Below are 21,088 nucleotides of genomic sequence, written 5' to 3' on the forward strand. Positions count from 1 at the left end.
TGGGAAAAAGATTTAGGGATGAAAATAAATGCAATGGAGTGGTTACAATTATGGAGACAAAGACATCTGAAAAAATATTCCTAATTAAAATGTTCTGATTTAAATTGTATTTTCGTATCAAGAATTTTCTGAATTTCTTCCTGGGTGGCTTTCCAGGACGCCTTTGCAAGACTACCACATGTGGTAAAATGTCTCCTCTTGTTTGACACACCTTTCCGGCATTTATTATTCACATGTTTGTAGTATTTTGCTAATGTTTGTGGTGTTGTGTACCACTGGTACAGCATTTTATACCAATTTTCTTTCATGTCATATGACTATGTGTATTTTAATTTTTGGTTTCAGATCTTCTCCCATTCCTCCATCATTATTGTTCTGCCAATATTTTGGGCCCATTTTACCATACATTCTTGGACTTGTTCGGTCTTTGCATTCAATTCCAGAAGTTTCTTATATACAGTTTAGTAATTGTCTTCTTTTCAGTTGATATTAGTCTACAATATGTACTGTTTTATCTTTGTTATAATACTCTCTCAGTTGTTGATGTTGAAACCAGGATATTGCCTTATATTGTTGATTTAATTCTTGTTGAGTCTTCAAGAAAGGTTTCTTAAACACCTTGCCTATTTTTTTTTTACTATTTTTTTACCACTCCAGAATCCCTTTGGTACAAAACTTGATATCATTTCACAAAAACACTTTGTGAGAACCCTCTGAAAATGTGGAAATAATTTCTCGTAAAAGTATCACCAAGCCAGAAAAGTAATAGAGACTTGCCTCAAATTACTTATGATCTTATTATCATCAAGAATGGTTTGAAATCCTGTGCTAGAATTAGTGCATTGTATTTATTTATTTATTTACAGCTTTTATATTCCGCCCTTCTCACCCCGCAGGGGACTCAGGGTGGATTACAGTGTACACATATATGGCAAACATTCAATGCCAATTTTTGACATACAACATATACAGACATAGACAGAGGCTATTTAACTTTTTCTGGCCGCCAGGGGAGCTGTAGATTATGCTCAGGGAGTGAGGAGGCATGTGTTGGGTCTAAGAGGAAATTGGGACTGGCTGGAAGTTTGAGTCAAGGTGTTTGAAAAGTTAGTTGCTGACTGTTGGGAAAATGAGTCTGGAAATAGATAAGGGGAGAATCCATCTGTCCTCCCCGGACCTTTAAGGGGACTCCTGAGCTTGTGCAGAGTTTGTCTGGAGTGCTGGTTTGAGCCTGTGCCAGTTCATTTTTGGTGCCGAAACCCAGGAGAGTGGTGCTGGAGGAGCTAAAGGGGTCTTTGGGGCCTGTGCTGGCTTCTTTTGAGGGGCACGCTGAGAGGAGACTGCCCGGAGTGAGCAGTCAGACCCCCAAACAAGCATCCGCCGCCTGGACACTCATCGGTGGCCTGACCCCCCTCCCCCCGGGGCATGCAGGCTGCTTGGATCACTACAAACACTCAAGAGAAGCCTCCAGAAGGAAGAAGAAGATGCAAGGAGGACGTGAGTATGAGAGATTTTGTGTTCCTAAGATGTGGAAGGAGGATCTGGTAATGCTGGCTGCAGAGTTTGGCTAAGAAAGAACCTCTGGGAAATCGAGAGATGCTCTGGAAAGCCACTTCTCCCCCTCCAGAAGAAGAGAAGATAGATAAGTACACACAAGTGTTTTCGTGACTTTTGACTTTAATTCAGACTTAGAAGAAGCGCTTGGGGAGGAGACAGAAACTTTTGCATATATTATATTTGCTGCATTAGCAAATAATTAAATAAAATGTATTTGTTTTTATCCCATTTTAAGTCTGTTATTCCCAATTAAAAATACTCTGGTTTCACCTGGAGTCTTTTCTTCAATATTTTCTGTGTTATCTCATGTATATTCTTCCAATATTTGTTCCAATATTTGTTCTTCCAATAAAATGTGCCTGTCTGTGTTTCTGCCTTTTTAAAAAGGATAACCCAGGAAAGAAATTGTTCTGATGCCATCTGCTAAATCATTTCGCCATTCTGTTTCCTCTATGTGTAGTGATGGGCTCAAGTATTGCAGACTCAGACCACATGGAGATCAGGCTGGCGGGAGGTCCAGATCTCTGCAGTGGAAGGGTTGAAGTCTTCCTTTCTGGTCAGTGGACATCTGTTTGTGACGACAGTTGGGGCATTGAGGAGGCCATGGTTGTCTGCCGCCAGCTGGGCTGTGGATCTGCAGTCTCCGCCACACATGAAGCACAGTTTGGAAATGGATGGGTCCCCATTGGCCTTGATGATGTCAGATGTGGAGGGACAGAATCCTTCCTCAGTGAGTGCCCAGCAAGTCCATGGGGAGAACATGACTGCAGCCATGAAGAAACCGCTGGGGTTATATGTTCAGGTGGGTTGATTGACTTCATCAGCTTCACATGCTCCAGATTCCCTCTGGGAGATACATATACATATGTTCCTTAGGTTCACTTAATCTCTTGAGTCTCTATATCAGGAGAAAGGTAAGGATAAAAATAAAAAATATTTTGACCTACTCTTCTGATGGAAAGGGACAATGATAGCACTAGAAGAGTCTCATAATCTTTAGCCAAAATGGGGAATCGGGAAGAGCTGCAGTTCTACCCAAGCTCCTGCCCAAACTCTCTCTTTGTGGTGGTGGCAGGGGAAGACTTGGGGTCACCTTCTTCACAATGCCTCATTTTGAGGAATTGCACCTCTTAAAGTAGTATTGCAAGGGGAGATGATGGACACAGTGGGGAAGGAAGCAGATTCTTCTGCTTCAGAGAGTGAAGAGTTACAAAAGAACAATAATAATATAAAATAAAACTTCATTTATATTCCACCTTATCTTCCCAGAGGGACTCAGGGAAGAATCCAAACATAAAAGGCAAACATTCAATGCCTGAACACAACAACAATACACCCATAATAACAAAAATTGACAACCCAACATAGAAAAACAAATTGTACCTTAACAACTAAAACAAAATAAAAATGCAACCTGTTGTATCAGATATATGACAACAACTCCTTTAGCTGTGCTGGCACTCATCCCTGAATCCAGAGGGTACAAATATGGCCACCTGTGACAGATTCCTCCTTGGGCAGGGTTCACTTGAAGATTGTTGACAGGATTGTTAGTTATTAGCTAAGCAACTTACAGAAACAAGACACAGGCTGCTAAAATAATCAACAAATAGGTCTTAGAGCAGACCTGCACAAGCGGCGCCCCCCCCCCCCAGCCAGAAAATCTAGCTAGCATGTTTGATGACCAGGAATTCTGGGAGTTGGAGGCCAAAACGGTTGCAGGGCTGCAGGCTGTACAGGTCTGCCTTAGAGTAATAAATTGGTCTTAGACCACAAGAGGACTAAATTGCAAGGATCACATTTATTACATATCCTGGAACAGTGTGACTCATTGGAAAATATGGCAATATTTGGTAGTAAAGGGCAGAGTAGTGAAGGAAGGGGGAGACTGCACTACAGACGGATTGATTCAATCAAGAAAGCCATGGCTCAGAGTTTACAAGATATACCCAGGGCAGTTGATCACTATGGATCTTAAATTCTTTTAGCAGCAGCCACAAAAACGACCACCATGTCTTCATTGCTATCTTTTTTCCAACTAATTTTCCAGTAGCCAGGATTTCGATTGGGGGGGGGGGGGCTGAGCTTTTTTCAGGGGGGGGGCTGGGTTTCGGGGGGGGCTGAGTCTGAGTGAAAGAGGGTCTACCCTAGCAAACCTTTTGTATCGTTACCCCAATACCCCCATGCATATGGGATATATTGAGTATGGTGATCAGATCATGATATGAATAAACATAACAGTTTAAATAATGCTCCAGTAAGGCCTTTTCGCGAACCACCATGAGAATTTCGGGGGGGGGGGTGCTGAAGCCCCTCGAGCCCCCCCCCCCCCCGGGCTACATGCCTGGTTGCAGGGCTGCAGGTTGTACAGGTAATAAATTGGTCTTAGACACCAAGAGGACTAAATTGCAAGTATCACATTGGATCTTAAATTCTTTCAGCAGCAAAAACATCCACTAGGTCTTCAGATCTTTAAGGCCCAAAAAGCATGGCATCATCTTCTGCCAAAGGAGTGAGAAGCAAAAGCAAAAGGAGAAGCGGATACCACACCCCACTCGCTGTGGTCCAAACTTAATTGCTTAATTGTGTTATACCCTAATTCAGTCATTCATCTGATAGCAAATGGTGATACTTGTTTTTATTAATTATAAGCCAAATGTGATGTTATTAATTGTTAATTGTTGTATTTTATCATTCTACTTTCACTTGACTTAGCCGATGGTTTGTTGACCGAAATATAGGCTACTGACTGACTGACTGTTATACCCTAATTGTATCTTCTTCTGTCTTCTCATACTGTCTCCTGGTCTTCATATATTCTTTTCCAATTATTCTTCAATGGAAATTAAACTGAATTTTCCAGCAGATTATTTCACATTTAAACTTTTCTTGAATTATTTATTATTAATGTCTACAAAGACGTTTCTACAATTTTCATTTAGATTGTATTTTTATCATTTTATCATGATCCTGCTGTCTCTCTGTCAGGATGTGCCTTCATGTTTGAGATTCCACGAAGCCTTCTTCCTGACACCAGAGGGGGCAGTCATGATGGATGGGTTTATGGCAGGACATCTGGGCATAGGTTTTGGCTTTGAAGCTGTGGGAAAAGGGATCTTAGACTAAACTGTGATAAGGAAGGGGGAGAAGGAGGAGGCAAAGCCAGGAGGGGAGATCTGGGGCTTCTGGGCGGGAAACTTCAGTTCTCGCTTTGTTTTTGCTCTGTATGGACTGAAATAAACTCCAAATCCGAGTACCTACTTGTGAGTGCGAGTTTCCTTTCTAAGATCCAGCGGATCTTGACATAAAGCGAGAACTCACAACTTCTTGTTCCACCCGTGAGGACTCAAGCTATCCGGGACAGGAGCATGTACCAGGAAGAGGAAATCCCGATGGGAGCTGGAGAGAGCATCGGCCTTTCCCCCTCTCCGGGGCTGGAAGACGAGGAGTTCGGGGACGAGGGAGTTCCCCAAGCCGGAGACCTGGAAGGGGGAGGAGGGATCCCCGCGGCGGCGTCTGGGACCTGGGGAGCCCCCCTGACATCCACGCAGAGGCCTCCGCAAAAGGACATAACTGTGCGGCGCAAGTTGCCCATGTTGGGGCCGAGGGAGCCCCACACAGAACCCTCGCCCCTCGGCGGCGCCCAGGGCCCTCCCGCGCAGCACCTTGGGGAAAAGGTGGACGCGATGGAGAGGATGTTACAGACTTTCTCATTCCAACTGGAGGAAATGAGAAGAGAGGTGGCAGCATCTTGGAGAGCCACGCTGGAGGAGAGAGAGACGCGACGCTCCCTCTCGCAAGGTATGGGACGGGGATACCGGCCCTCGGGGAGAGTGGCGTTTGCCACGGAAGGGGAACCCTCGCAACCCCCGCCCGGGACCTCCACATTCACATCAGGATGGGGAGGGAGAAGCCATCTCCAAGGGGGCCCTGGAAGAGGAGAGCTACGTGTGAAGTTCAACGGGGACCCCAAGCAGCTCTCCTATTTCATCACAAACGTGAGGCATTATATGGAAGACTACGGGGATTCCTTCCCCTCAGAGGGGGCCATGATCCACGCAGTGGGGGCCAACTTGAAGGAAGCAGCGGCCGATTGGCTCATGCAAATGTACGACACCCGGGCGCCGGAGTTGAGGAGGTTGGACGACTTCCTGAGGGCGCTGCGGGAGAGATTCCAGGACCCTTTGGCAGAAGAGAAGGCAAAGGGTCAGCTCAAGAGGATAACTCAGGGCAATAAGACTGTTTCTGAATATGCCCTGGAATTCAAAGCCATCGCGGGCCGGATTAGAGACTGGTCGGATGCCACCAAGCTCGAATACTTCCGAGCGGGCTTGCGCCCCGATGTGTTGGAGTGGTCTTTACACCGGAGTAACCCGCCCACGCTCGAAGAATGGATTGTGTTGGCCGGGAGAGTCGAGTGCGACCAGGAGCAGATGCCGCGTAGGGCGAGAGAGAGAGGCCGAACTCGACACCCCGCAGCGGGCCCGCGGGGGGGCCGCGACGCCCCTCGCCCAGAGGAAGGTCGGCTAGCCGAGAGAGGAGAGGGAGGAGGGGCCCCTGCTTCGCGTGCGGCCAAGAAGGGCATAGAGCAGCAGAATGCCCGAGAGGACGCACTCCTCCCAACGCTCCCAGGCCGGACAAGACGCCCCCTCCCCCGAAGCCAGCACCAGGATCCAAACCGGTAAAGGGGAAAGCCTCCACGGCCGTGGAAACCGCCCTGGCCCCGTACCAGCTCCCCGCGGAGGAGGAGACGGAGCCGGAGGGCGCAGACCGAGACTTCTACTCGGCGGGAAACGGACAAGATCTCCCGTAAGGACCGCCGGCGGGGAGATCGTGAAGGCGACAGGCGGTGAGTTGAAAAAGTTAAATTATGACGTGCTTAAAATGACTGTGGCCCTGACCAACCCCAACACGGGACTAAAAGTAAAAACTGTGGCAATGCTGGACTGCGGGTGCACCAGGTGCCTAATCACCCCCTCCCTGGCCGCCAAACTGGGAGTCAGGCCCCTGGCATTAAGGACCCCCGTGGTTTTCTCCCAACTGGATGGGACAGCAGCACATGGGGGCCCCGTAAGGGAAAAAACAGACTACCTTCATCTAGAAATGGGAACTCACAAAGAGACCTTGCAGTTTGTGATATCTCCCATGGCCCATCAGCCAGTCATATTGGGGATCCCATGGCTGAGATGGCAGAACCCTCAAATTAACTGGGCGGAGGGGGTGCTCTCCTTTGCAGATGGGGAGTACAAGCCGGAGGGACACAGCCGGCCACAGGATCCCCCTCCCCCCATGCAGCTACGGGGAGCACAGGCAGAGGCATCTCCGGAGGCCTTAGAAGCCGACATCCCAGAGGCTTATCGGGAGTGGGCAGACGTTTTCAGCGAGACAGAATGTGATCAGTTGCCCCCGCATAGGAAGACGGATTGTGCATTAGAATTTGAGCCGAACGTTAAGCTGCCCAGCCCAAAGCTTTATGCTATGTCGGAGCCAGAGAGAAAAGCCTTAAGGGAATTCTTGGACAAAAACCTGGAAAGGGGGTTCATAGTACCTTCCACGTCACCGGTGGCAGCCCCAGTACTCTTTAGACCTAAGACTGACGGGACGCTAAGGCTGTGTGTAGATTATAGGGGCCTGAATGCCATATGCACCACCAACCAGTACCCCCTCCCACTCATGTCAGAGATTTTGGGCCAATTGGGCAAAGCCAAGATCTTCACAAAATTGGACATTAGAGAGGCTTTTTACCGCCTGAGGGTGAGGAAGACTGCTGGAAAACGGCCTTCAACACCTGTTATGGGCAGTATCAATGGGCCGTAATGCCTTTTGGCCTAAAAGGAGCTCCAAAGGTGTTCCAACAATTCATAAACGACATCTTCCGAGAGATGTTATATGATGGCCTGCTGATCTATCTTGATGACCTGTTGATATATTCAGACTCCATAGACCAGCATATAAAAACCACACAAAAGGTGCTCCAAATCCTAAGAGAAAACCAGCTTTATGCTAAGCTTTCAAAGTGTGAGTTCCACAGCACCGAACTCACTTATTTGGGGTTCCGAATATCCACAAAGGGGCTAGCCATGGACCCAGCTAAGATACAGGATGTGCTAGCGTGGGAACCTCCTCGTACCCGAAAACAGCTGCAGGGGTTTCTGGGGTTTGCAAACTTTTACCGCCAGTTCATCAAGGACTTTGCTGAGGTGGCGCTGCCCCTTACCGAGTTATTGAAAACAAAGGGGAAGGGAGAAACTAAAAAGGCAAGGACCCCAGGGGCAAGGCTGGAATGGACCCCTGAGTGCCAAAGGGCTTTTGAGGTCCTAAAAGCAAAATTCACAAGCCAGCCCGTCTTAACGCATGTCCAGCCCTCCAAGCCTTTTGTAGTGCAATGTGATGCCTCAGAGGCAACCTACGGGGCAGTGTTGTTACAAGCCGACGAGTCGGGCCGGCTTAAGCCATGCGCTTACCTATCAAAAAAATTCTCTGAGACTGAAAAACGTTGGCATGTCTGGGAAAAAGAGTCTTTCGCAGTGCGGGCGGCCCTGGCTCACTGGCGACATTTCCTTGAGGGCACCCAGACCCCTTTTGAGGTGTGGACGGACCACAAAAACTTACAGGCCCTGCAGACCCCGCAGAGACTTAACGCCAAACATCTCAGATGGGTCCAGTTGTTCCAGCGATTCAATTTTCGCCTTAAGTTCGTCCCAGGAAGGACAAACCAAGTCGCTGACGCACTCTCGCGTATGCCTGAGGCAGACTATTCATCCCCCACCGAGTCAGGCACGCTCTTTGACAAACAACAGTTGGGCCTAATAGTGCAGACGCGGGCCAGTCTCCGGGACAAGCCATCGCCTCCCAGCCAGCCAGCCGAGGTGCTACAGGGGTTAAAAGAGGCAGCTGAAAAGGATGAGTGGCTGCAAAACCACAAAGAGGAACTAACCCAGAGGGGGGAACTGTGGACTTATGGGTCCAAATATTACGTACCGGCCTCCATGCGAAAGGACATTATGAAAAGGGGCCATGATTCGCTGCTGGCAGGTCATTTTGGGTTCACTAAGACTCTCAAACTCTTAGCCCGCCAATTCTGGTGGCCCCATATGCGCAGAGATATAAAAGACTACACCCAAGAATGCCCAACATGTGCCAAGAACAAACAAAAAGTGGGAAAGCCCACGGGGTTGTTACAACCAGTAGCCAACCCCTCACAACCCTGGTCAGAGATTGCCATGGACTTTGTAGTGGAGCTGCCTGATAGCCAGGGTTACAATACCATATGGACTGTGATTGATTTGTTTTCTAAACAAGCCCACTTTGTGGCCTTAAAACGACTCCCCTCAGCCCCTGAATTGGCTAAGTTGTTTCTCCACCATGTATTCCGGTTACATGGTTGCCCCAGCAGGATTATAAGTGACAGAGGCACACAGTTCACCTCCAAATTCTGGAAGTCCTTTTTATCCATGCTGGGGACTGAGCGGGCACTCAGCACGGCCTTCCACCCTGAGACTGATGGTGCCACCGAGAGGGTCCAAAAGACATTGCAACAGTTCCTAAGGTGCTATTCCACCTATCAACAGGACAATTGGGCTACCCTTTTGGACTTCGCCGAGTATAGCTATAACAATAGCGAACATGCATCCACAGGTGCTTCGCCCTTTAAAATCGTGGGGGGTAGAGATTTTCCTCCCTTCCCTGGCTTAACGGCCCCCGGCCCAGGAGAGACCCCTAATAAATGGGGTGAGTCCATCGCAGCGGCTTGGCCAATGATCAAAGAGACTCTAGACAGGGCCAAAATGGATTACAAAAAGTTTGCTGACAAGAAGAGGTCACCTCAGCCCCAGTTTAAAGTAGGTGACCTGGTCTACCTGTCCACCAAATATCTGAGATCCACTCAGCCTTCACGTAAATTGTCAGCTTTGTTCATTGGACCCTTTCCCGTTCAGGCCGTGGTCAACCCTGTCGCGGTCCGACTGGAATTGCCCCACACGTGGAAGAGGGTCCACCCGGTGTTCCACGTGAGCTTACTCAAGGCCGCAACTGCTACCCCAAAGTGGTCGGAGGCTGACTCTCAACCGGTCCCCATCATGGTGGGGGCTCACACTCACTTTGAGATCAAGGACATTCTAGATTCGAAGAAGACTCGAGGAAAACTTTATTATTTGGTCCAGTGGTCCTCTAAGGCCATCCATCCCGAATGGGTGTTACAGGAACACGTCAAGGCCCCTCGCCTTGTAAAGAGGTTCCACTCTGCTTTTCCTCTGAAGCCCAAGCCTTGAATTCTGTGTCTCACCCTGTCTTTCTTTCTTTTTCAGATGGGGGCCATCTTCCGAGGGGGGGGAGATATGTCAGGATGTGCCTTCATGTTTGAGATTCCACGAAGCCTTCTTCCTGACACCAGAGGGGGCAGTCATGATGGATGGGTTTATGGCAGGACATCTGGGCATAGGTTTTGGCTTTGAAGCTGTGGGAAAAGGGATCTTAGACTAAACTGTGATAAGGAAGGGGGAGAAGGAGGAGGCAAAGCCAGGAGGGGAGATCTGGGGCTTCTGGGCGGGAAACTTCAGTTCTCGCTTTGTTTTTGCTCTGTATGGACTGAAATAAACTCCAAATCCGAGTACCTACTTGTGAGTGCGAGTTTCCTTTCTAAGATCCAGCGGATCTTGACACTCTCTTTCTGTAGTTACATCAAACATATTTCCCACCTATAACTCTTGGGGTCATCTATAACTCTTGACCCCAGATCTTCATCTCAAACTAAATATATTTTTCCAAGAAGCAAATTCACTCTTTCTATATTCTGGTTGGGCTTTCATAAACCTATGCCTGGCTTAGAGACTTCAAAGCCCTGCGTCCCCACAGCTTTGATCGCTGTCTACCTCAAGTAGCCCCAACTGGGCAATCTCTGCACCAAGCCATTAATACCCTCATGTTTGTTCTGTATCTATTTCTCTAAATGACAGTTCCCCGGAAGAAAGAATGCCCACTTCTCCATTCTCCTGGCACACATTAACTTTTCAAAAAGCTAGTGGTGGCCAACAACAAAAGTGAGCATGTTTCTACAATGATTGATGGTTTTCAAGCAGGGCCACCCAACCTGGCATGGTCTTCTTCAGTCCTTCCCTCAGCAAAGACTGTGGTCGAAGGTTGCAATTTCAAGGGATTCTCCTCTTAAAGGAAAAGTGTTCCCGGTGAGCAGCTTTCCCAGATGGCTGAATTTGGTGATTACAGTTTTTAGTGTGCAAAGCAAGGACAGTCAAACTGCATAGACCTCACATACGAATGTACTTTAGCCAAGGAAATAGATATGTTCCTGGCCATGATATCTTTTAAAGATTACAATCTTCCTATCAGTGCGAATGTTCTCATATCTTCCACATCTCTGCCATTTCTTAGGAACTGTATCAGTGAGCTCACTTACTTCCTCTTCACAGCTCAGATGATAAGTGATCACTTCTTTCTCAATCTGTTCTGGAGAAATATTGGTACATCCAAACCCTGGAAGGGCATTGCAGTGGTATTCAAAGGGAGGAAGTTGTCTCTGGGCTGGGTGACATTCCCAAACCTTCTTGAAAAGCAGCCTCACGAAAAGCATGTTTCAATAATCCAAATATCATTACAATTGGAAGATGATCTAGAGACGTGTACCTCTAAAGCAGTGGTTCTCAACCTGTGGGTTGAGACTCTTAGATATCCCAACAGCTGGTAAACTGGCTGGGATTTCTGGGAGTTGTAGGCCAAAACACCTGGGAACCCACAGGTTGAGAACCACTGCTCTAAAGGTTAGACACTCATGGGTCATATACTACTTCAGTGTAATATTATGTATAGACATTTGGACTCGTTGAGGGAAGAACAAGTCCCACTCTATTCTGTTCCTTCCGACCTCATCAGGAATAAAACTGTGCCCATTTCTGGACCTCTCAATTCATGAAGTATATTGGCATGCCCTTCTTCCGTCCTTCCCTCAATAAACACAGTGGTAGAGGGCTATTATTCAAGGTACTCTCCCCTGAAAGGAAAAGTCTTCCCAATCAGGAGCTTTCCCAAAACGGAACTTGGTGACTACAGCTTTTGGAGTGACAAGCAATGTCAAGGAAGTCGATGTGTTCCTGGGCATGACTCGTTTAAGAGAAAATGTGATACCCAAGGCAGAATAAGATGAAAATTAAAGAGATAGGTTCTCGCACCTCAAAAAAGATGAGTAGGTCAGTGTATTTTGGCATACCTTTACAACATTATTCGCCAGTGAAGATTTCCATAAGTAAATAAAAACATTTTGAATCTCCTAGAGCAGGGGTCCTCAAACGTTTTAAACAGAGGGCCAGGTCACAGTCCCTCAAACTGTTGGAGGGCCGGATTATAATTTGAATAAAACCTGAATGAATTCCTATGCACACTGCACATATCTTATTTGTCGTGCAAAAAACACTTGAAAACAATACAATAATTAAAATGAAAAACAATTTTAAAAATATATAAACTTATTAGTATTTCAATGGGAAGTGTGGGCCTGCTTTTGGATGATGTTGTGTGCTTTCAAGTCATTTCAGACTTAGGTTGACCCTGAGCGAGGGCCGGGAAAATGACCTTGGAGGGCCACATCCGGCCCCCGGGCCTTAGTTTGAGGACCCCTGTTCTAGAGACTACTTCAGTGCTTCTTCCTGAGTGCATAGAGGGATGATTTCTAATGATAACTTTCATTTGTCTTAGCCTTTTTAATTTGGAGGCCAGATCTATGTTTTTTTCACATGTTGGGGTTAAGATAGAGAAGCAGTTTTACCTCTTTCCCCCCTTTCTCCCTCTTTTTCTGTTCCTCCACACTCAGGAAAGGATTCAGAATGCAGTTGCTTGTTTACCTTATCTGTTGTCGTCCAGTTCATTTGGTACAGTAGGAGCAGCTGCAATAGGATCTCATTATTTTCCCAGTCTAGACCCATTGCAGTTTATTGTATATTGCAGACATTCCTCTTCAAACTAATCCTGAAAGTCTGTATTTCTCCAGCCTTCTTAAGCCATCCTCCCAATGCTGATGCAGATTAAAAAAAAAAAGAAAACCTTTCAACTAGAGCAGGGGTTCTCAAACTGTGCTCTGTTGAGCTCTTATGGCTCCATGAGTGATAGTGAAGGCCATGCATGGTGACCTGCAGCTTCCTGCCTCCTCCTCTTTCCTCCTCCTGAGAAATGCAGGGAAATTAAAGTTTTGAGCTGCCGGAAACAGCAGCGGCAGCAGTGTCCTTCCAGGGCACAGACCCTTCTCTTATCCCTGGCTGTCCAGATTCTTTTCCTTGCCACCCAAACCCTCTCCCTCTGCTTTCCTTGCTTCCAAAACCCTATTTGACTCTCACCACTTAGGGTGTGCTTTTATTGTGTTTTCTTTTCCTGCGTGGCAGAAGGGTTAGGACTGAATGGACTCTGGGGTTTTTACTATTGGTAGTAGTATTAGTAATTAGGGGGAGTGTGTCCCTGTTGGTGCTGCTGGACCTCTCAGCGGCCTTCGATACCGTCGACCACGGTATCCTTCTGGGACGCCTTTCAGGGATGGGTCTTGGAGGTACTGTTTTGCAGTGGCTCCGGTCATTCCTGGAGGGTCGGTCTGGATGAGGGCGAACAAATTGAAATTGAATCCAGACAAAACAGAGGTACTCCTGGTCAGTCGCAAGGCCGAACAGGGCATAGGGTTACAGCCTGTGTTGGATGGGGCCGCACTCCCCCTGAAGACGCAGGTTCGCAGTTTGGGTGTGACCCTGGACTCATCGCTGAGCCTGGAACCCCAGGTTTCGACGGTGACCAGGGGAGCATTTTCACAGCTAAAGCTTGTGCGCCAGCTGCGCCCGTACTTTGGGAAGTCTGACTTGGCCACGGTAGTCCACGCTCTGGTTACTAGGGCTGGGCAATTCATTTCGTTAATTCGTAATTCGTTAAAAAATTCGTTAATTTTTGAATTACAAAACGATAACAAATCAGTCTGGAGCAATTTTTTTTAAAAAACGAATTTTTAAAGCTATTTTGTAATTGTTTTGTAATTGTTTCGTTTTTATTTCAGCTCCTGGCTGCAAAGGGGCCCGAGCAGGGGCAAGGAGAAGGGAAGGCAGGCGAGAGAGAGAGACTGAGCGAGCAAGCTCCCTTCCCGGCCTGGCTTCCTCCCCTCGCTCCCCTGGCTCCCCCCGCCCCCTTCTTCCCCCTTTTCCCGGCTCACCTGGGCATGCACACCCACACATGCCCGGCGCAGGGGTGGTCCGGCGTGCCCACTCGGCGGGGCCCTGGCATCCGCCGCCCTGGGAAAGAGAAAGACCCCCGGGCAGCAGCAGCGGCAAGGCCGCTGACCCCCCCGATCACCTCCCCCGCCGGGAAAAGGAAACGCAGGAGGAGGCGCAGCAACAGCAGCGGAGCAACCACCCGATTCTTCTCTCTCCCTCTGTATGTGTGCCGCCTCTATCTCTGGCTGTGCGCGCGCTGCGTGTGCGAGACGGAGGCGACCGCGTGGGTGGGAGGGAGGGAGAGGGAGGGAGGGATAGAGAGGGGGCGGACTAAAACTATTATTAAAAACTATTATTATTAAAACTATTATTTAAAACTAATATTTTCATGTTGCACAACCGCGTCCGCCATTTTAACGAATTGATTCATTAATAATAATGAAATTTCGTAAATACCGAACTTTTAAAAAGGAAAATTTTGTAATTATTTTAAATATCGAAACGCAAAAAACCCCAAAAAACGAATCGATTTTAGAAACAAATTTTTGCGTTGTTACCCAGGCCTACTGGTTACATCCCGTTTAGACTACTGCAATGCTCTCTACGTGGGGTTGCCTTTGAAGACAGCTCGGAAGCTCCAACTAGTCCAACGCTCGGCAGCCATGATTTTAACAGGAGCGGAGCGCAGGGAGCATACAACCCCCCTGTTGCGCCAACTCCACTGGCTACCGATCTGCTACCGGGCTGAATTCAAAGTGCTGGCGTTGGCCTTTAAAGCCCTAAACGGTTCCGGCCCAAGCTACCTATCTGACCGCATCTCTGCCTATGAACCCACCAGGACTTTGAGATCTTCCGGGGAGACTCTGCTCTCGATCCCGCCTGCTTCTCAAGCTCGGCTGGCGGGGACGAGAGATAGGGCCTTCTCGGTGGTGGCTCCTCAGCTGTGGAACGCCCTTCCTACGGACATTAGACTAGCACCATCTCTAATGGTATTCCGCAAAAAGGTGAAGACCTGGATGTTTGTGCAGGCGTTTGAGTAATTTAGTGCAATCTGGTAATGGAACATAGGAATGGAACAATGGACGATGAACCTGGACTACGCTTGGATGATGAGAAGATTGGGTACGGTTGTTTTTTGTAATAATTGTGCATTGTAATTGCTTATTGGTAATTTATGGATAATGTGTTAAGTCAATTGTTATATGTTGTATGGAACCACTGCTGTTTCTACTGTTTTTACTGTTTGTGAACCGCTGTGAGTTGCCTTCGGGCTTGAGATACAGCAGTATATAAGCAAAGTAAGTAAATAAATAAATAATATTAGTATTATTATTACAAAGGCTGAGTGGGCATCTGTTGGAGTGCTTTGATTGTGTTTTTCCTGCATGGCAGAAAGGGTTAAACTGGATGGCCCCTGGGGTCTTTCACAGAAATACTGATAATTTTATGTTGGTTAAAAATTGTTCTTCATTTGGAATATTGTTCTTCCTTCCTTCCTTTCTTTCCTTTTCTTTTGCACTGTGTTAATTAGTTCACACACTCTCCATCCATCTGTCACAGGCTTGGCCCATACCTAATATACATTATACTCAGGATGGCTTACATATGGAATACAATGCCCACAAGACGCAAATACAAAACATCAATAAAATTGAACATAATTAAAATAAGAACACAATAAAATAAACAATAAGATAAGAACACAATTAAAACAAAACATATCAATATAAAGCAGCAACGTTGGAAACCAATCAAAATCATGCTCAGGAAAGTAGTACACTGGGTATGACCAGGCTATAGAAGGGCCGGGCATGCAATAGTACAAGTAGCATACTAAATATACTATAAAATATAAACATTTCTTAGGGCTCCACTTTTGTGTGTGTGTGTGTGTGTGTGTGTGTGTGAGGAACGACTTGAGATACTGCAAGTCGCTTCTGTTGTGAGAGAATTGGCCGTCTGCAAAGACGTTTCCCAGGGGACGCCCGGATGATTTGATGTTTTTTATCATCCTCGTGGGAGGCTTCTCTCATGTCACTGCATGAGGAGCTGGAGTTGATAGAGGGAGCTCATCCGCTTCTCCCCGGATTCGAACCTGCGACCTGTGGCCTGGCAGCAGCTCCTGCAGCACTCAGTATTTTCACTGGTCATTCTGACGTGTAGCACCTTTTGATTTTAGGATTTTTATCTCTATTTTCAGTTCTGCCGGCACAGGGGTTTAACCCACTGCGCCACTGGGGGCTCCTGGGGCTCTACTAGAAACATTTGATTCTAAAAGAGCTCCATAGCTGAAAAAGGGTGGGATACAAATATTTGAAATAAAAGTTTGAGAACCCCTGGGATGGAGAAAGAAAGGGGATACCGGATTGGCATGAAACAGAGTTTGTGCAAGGATTTTCTTTGTCATGAGCATTGTTAGCTTTGTCAAATGAAGCCACTATGCCAAAGGAACCATGGCAGATATTTAAAGAAAACAATACTGGCTGAGCTAGATAGTTCACCTTTGTTCTTGCTCTTGTCCATGGTTATTCAGGTTTTGAAATGGTAGTTTTTGTGTGTGCCTGCAAGTCGCATGCAGATCAATGGCAACTCCATGAGTTTCCTAGGGCTTTGTTATGCAAGAAATAGAGATGGCAAAAAGCTGCCTACTCCATCTGTTTACCCTTTCTCTCACATGCTTTACATAGGGCAGCTCTTGGGCTCTGATCCCATGCACCAAACAGAGATCCGACTGGCAGACGGCCTAAATAATTGCAGCGGAAGAGTAGAATTGCTCCATCATGGTGAATGGGGCATGATTTGTGGAGATGGATGGGGCGTTGAGGAAGCCAAAGTGGTATGCCAAGAGATGGGATGTGGAAGTGCCAGGATGGATCAAAGCAGAACATGGAATGGGACTGGAACCGGCCCCATTTGGTTGGATGACGTCCATTGCAGAGGGACAGAATCTTCTCTGCATCAGTGCTTGGCAAGTCCTTTGGGGAGATATGACTGTGATAGTGGAAAAACGGCTTCTGTTGTGTGTTCGGGTAAGTTTATCAACCATGATTAGCTTGAATGCATTTTTTTCAATAACTGAGGTTTCCAACTGGCTGTTGACCTGCAGCTGTGTTCCAAAGAGAAGGGATTAGGGGAAAAATCCAGGAAAGAAGTGTGCCATAGTGGTTTGAGTCTTGGGCTAGGACTCTGGGAGACCTGGGTCCCAGCCATGGTGGGAAATGTAATAAACTCATTGGATTATTTTAAAATTTGTGTCCATTTATTCATCCTCCCAGGAGAGAAGTGCAAGCAGAAAGGAATGTTTTGGGGCAAGGGATAATGGACTGATATTGGGTTTTGGTATTTCAGCTCCAGTTAATACAATGGGTACCAGCCAGCTAAACAGATATGAGCAAATATTCCCATAAATAAATCAGATCATATCAAGAAAACACCCAGAAGCTCTTTCGAAAGCCTCCCATGTATGTCCCAGGTGTCTTCCCAGGGCTTTGTGAGGGGATTGTGTTAACTAAGGTGTCGTCATCCCCTGAGGTGTGTCTATGCAACATCCCAGGAGGGTTAATGGAAATAACTCTGAAACTAGGGATTATGTCCATGTGGGCTCTCTAATTACTCTCCATGGGGCCGAGGATTATACGTTTTATCATTTTGGGGTCTGCTTTTCAACAGCAAGATGACCATCTTTCTAGAGTACTTTAGTGTTGTTGGACTAAATGGCCCTTGGAATCCCTTCTAACACAAAAATATCTATCCTCCAGCTATAGGGAACTTATCTGTTGCTTGGCAGTTCCTCTTCCTCCTTCTGTGCCATGTGACTGAGAGAAGAGAGAAGGGAAAGGCCACCCTCTCTCTTCCCCAAAGATCCTCTGTGATCGGTCACCCTATTGCTCTTGCAGCCGACACTGACAGGGACAGAGGGGACAGCCATCCCAAGTCCCCAGGTCACATGAACCCAGAAAGCATGCAATGGATGTAGGGGAATCCATAGCCAATTCTGCATGAGAACTACTGTCAGAAATCAGGGGAAAGTCCGAATCCCGGTGTGGTGTTTGGGTTTTCCTGAGTGATTTATCCAGAGTACAACCATATAAGCAGCTTTTCTCAAATTCAGTTGGATCAGCCAGCATGGATAGTATAGCTGCCATCTACTTAACCTTTCAGTAGGTGTGTGATTGCATGTCTATTAGACCTGTATTTGTACACCAGGTTTTACACAATGAGGTTACAATCTAAGTGCATAATCTATCTAAAAGAAACAACAGTATTATGAGCTTGTACAGTGATTGTATAGGCAGTTGTTTTCCTATTTATAAAACCCTGATGCATTTAAGTTAGACTGTTCTAAATGAGCCGTCGGACTTGAAAACACAACCGAAGACCTATCTCTTCCAGCCTGCCTACCCAGTCAATTTTAACTATCACTTTTAAATCACATTCTATGTTCACTGTGTTTTAACTTTTGTGTCAGGTGTTTCAATATGTGTATGTTTTAATATATGCTTTTATGGATGCATTTTAACTATGTTTTAATTTATGATTTTATAGAGGTATTTCACTGTGTTGTGCCCTGCCTTGAGCTGAAAGGAGAGGTGAATAATAAATATTAATATTATTTTATCTCTCCCTAATCAGAGGTAAGGTTGGTCGATGGTCCGACTCCATGCTCTGGCCGAGTGGAGGTGTTCCATAACAAGAGTTGGGGAACCGTGTGTGACAATGGCTGGGATTTAGAGGATGCCCGTGTGGTGTGCCAGGAAGTAGGCTGTGGAGAACCTCTAGTAACAGCCACTGGAGTGAGATTTGGCCAAGGGTCTGGTCCCATTTGGATGGATCAAGTGAACTGCACAGGGGAAGAGAACATTTTGAAGGAATGTCCCCAAGAGAAGAGCCTCAATCTCACCTGTGACCACAGGAATGACGCCGGTGTGGAATGTGCAGGTAATCGTCAGGAAAGAGTAACCATAGAAAGGTCAGGTGAAGACACATATTCTTCCACTCTCCCTCTTAAATGTACCTTTAAAAAGACAAAATGCTGTTCTCTGTCTGAATCTTGTGTTAACATCATTTGAAGGGACCTTTGGTTTGATCTCAGGAGAAAGTCAGGGTAGCAATTCAATCAATGAATGATTTAATGAATAGTTGAATTAAGTCCAGTGTAAGACTATCCACCTCATCAGATGAGTCTATTTGTCCTCCATATGCTGCTTCCCCTCCACTTTCAGTATGGAGCCCATTAGATGACACACAGGCACTTCTGGCCAGGCTCCACACTGAAAGAAGAGAGGAAGTGGCGCACAGGAGTCTTCCTGTGTTGCCTTCACAGCAATGAGGGCAAGTTGGATGGCGACGCTTCCCCCCATGGGATGTGAAGTAAGCAAATTTGCGTGATGTGATGCATGATGTGACTGCTTTTCCACACATCTCTCCTGCAGCTCATAAATTCACCAAAATGCAGGTCTTTATGATGAGGTCATATGTAATGTGGAAATGCCAGTGTGGGAATGGCCAGTTAAAGTATTCCAAAGAGGTGGCAATCAAAAATTTCAATGATTCCCCATAGATACCAGGATGTCAGTATTCTTTCCCATTCCTTCTAATCCCCCCCCCCCCTTCCATTTTGGCCTAAATGCTGCAAAATCGATTTCTGTTGCACCCCAGGCCTCGAAACAACTATGACCACAGCACCACACAAGAGTCCAAAGTACAAGCAAACTGTTTATTGTAAAAACAAATAAAATATATGAAAAATCAGGAGGATTGAAGACATATAATCCAAGAAAAGGTCAACAATTGATGATAACCAGTAATGCAAATATCTCATGTGAATCCTAAGGTAATATAGTCCTGGAATAGCCAGAAACTCACAAGTATAGCATAAGTCCACAAGCAAAGGTATATTTAGCAAACCTTGAGCAATAATAGAAAACAAGAACATAGAAAGCTTCCAGGACACTTGAATGCATAACCAAACCTTGACTTGAAACAAGAATCAGAGAACTCAGGCCTAGCTTCTTTCTTGTACTATGTTGCCTGAACTAACTCTTATGAAAAACAACTTGCTAATTAATAAGCAGCCATGAAATCATTTCGTTTCCCACAAATTCTCTCTTCAACTTTCCCACGTAGACACTCTGACTGGGGCTGTGTATTTTCTGCTCTAATCTGTAAACAAAGGCTTTTGTTGACCTCCATAGCTCCAGGTGTTTTTCTCAGGAGCCTTCCGTATCTCTTAACTCTTCAACCAACTCCTTATTAATGTTGCAATTTTGGGCTCCTCTGTCTGACCTTGGAGCCTTGTACTTTCTCTGTCAGATGTGCTCCAGAGAAAACCATCATTTCTCTTACTTGAATTTTCATCACTTTGTGCCCCAGGAAATCTCACAGAAAATCCCACAATTCTCTCTAAACCATCAGTGAACCCATCAAGCTGTACTACAACACTTCCTGTGTTCTAAGCGAAGTAGACACACCCTTCTCCCCGAGTAGTAAATTATTCTGAATTAGAACAACCCTCTAAATTACAAATTTCCAGTCACATGCATCAGCTAGATCAGGGGCCCCCAAACTACGGCCCGTGGGCCACATGCGGCCCGCCAAGGGCCTTTTTCCGGCCCACGCGGCCTGTCCTGGAGCGGCAGAGCAGACGCCATTGCTCTGCAACAGAAGATCCATGATGGCGAGGAAGGTGTCTGCGAATGTTGGAGGCGGCGCCGGGTGGGAAGCAAGCATCGCTTGGCCACGCCCACCTGGCGGCGCCTTCACCATTCACGGACACCTTCCTCGCCGTCAGCGATCTTCTGTTCCAGAGCAAGGGCATCTGCTCTGCTGCGCTTCTCCCGCCACAGGCTTCTCCCTCCGGAGAACCCTGTGGAGGGAGAAGCACTCTCTGCTCTCCCGCGGAAGAGCCGAAGGCGAGGGAGGCAGGGAGCCAGGCGCACGCAGCGTGAGAGGGAGGGGGTAGGAAGGGAAGGGGAGGAGAAGGCATGCGCGGCGACGGCGGCACAGACGGGACCCAGGCTGCGGAAGCCAGATGTTTCCTCCCCTCCCCTTCTTCTCTCCCTCTCTCTTACCCTCTTTCTCTTCCTTCCCTGTCCCGTTTCCCTCCTGACTGACAGCCAGGACAATGCCAGGGAAGGAAGAGAAAGAGGGTAAGCCTGGGTCCCGCGTGTGCCTCCTCCTCCCCCTCCCTTCCTACCCCTCCCTCTCACGCTGCGTGCGCCTGGCTCCCCGTCCCCCTTGCCTTCGGCTGCTGCTGCTGCTTGGAGGGGGGGGGGCGTTGAGATCGTGCAGGAGGGGCCACCATGCTCCACAGTTGATTATAGGTAAACATAACTCCCAGC

The 21,088-nt window shown here is 47.0% G+C and overlaps 1 protein-coding gene across 1 annotated transcript in view; it reads left to right on the forward strand.

The window, feature by feature from the left end:
- Nucleotides 1-2,019: 2,019 nt before the first annotated feature.
- The window catches only part of LOC132765865 (deleted in malignant brain tumors 1 protein-like), a 68,169-nt gene continuing 49,100 nt past the window's right edge, over nt 2,020-21,088 (forward strand). Inside the window, exons 1-3 of the mRNA XM_067463257.1 lie at nt 2,020-2,359; nt 16,436-16,777; nt 18,381-18,686. Of these exons, the coding sequence (XP_067319358.1) occupies nt 2,020-2,359; nt 16,436-16,777; nt 18,381-18,686 (988 nt within the window). The remainder of the gene's footprint in view (nt 2,360-16,435; nt 16,778-18,380; nt 18,687-21,088) is intronic.

Source organism: Anolis sagrei, chromosome 2 (genome assembly GCF_037176765.1).
Source record: "Anolis sagrei isolate rAnoSag1 chromosome 2, rAnoSag1.mat, whole genome shotgun sequence".
NCBI classification, from domain to species: domain Eukaryota; kingdom Metazoa; phylum Chordata; class Lepidosauria; order Squamata; family Dactyloidae; genus Anolis; species Anolis sagrei.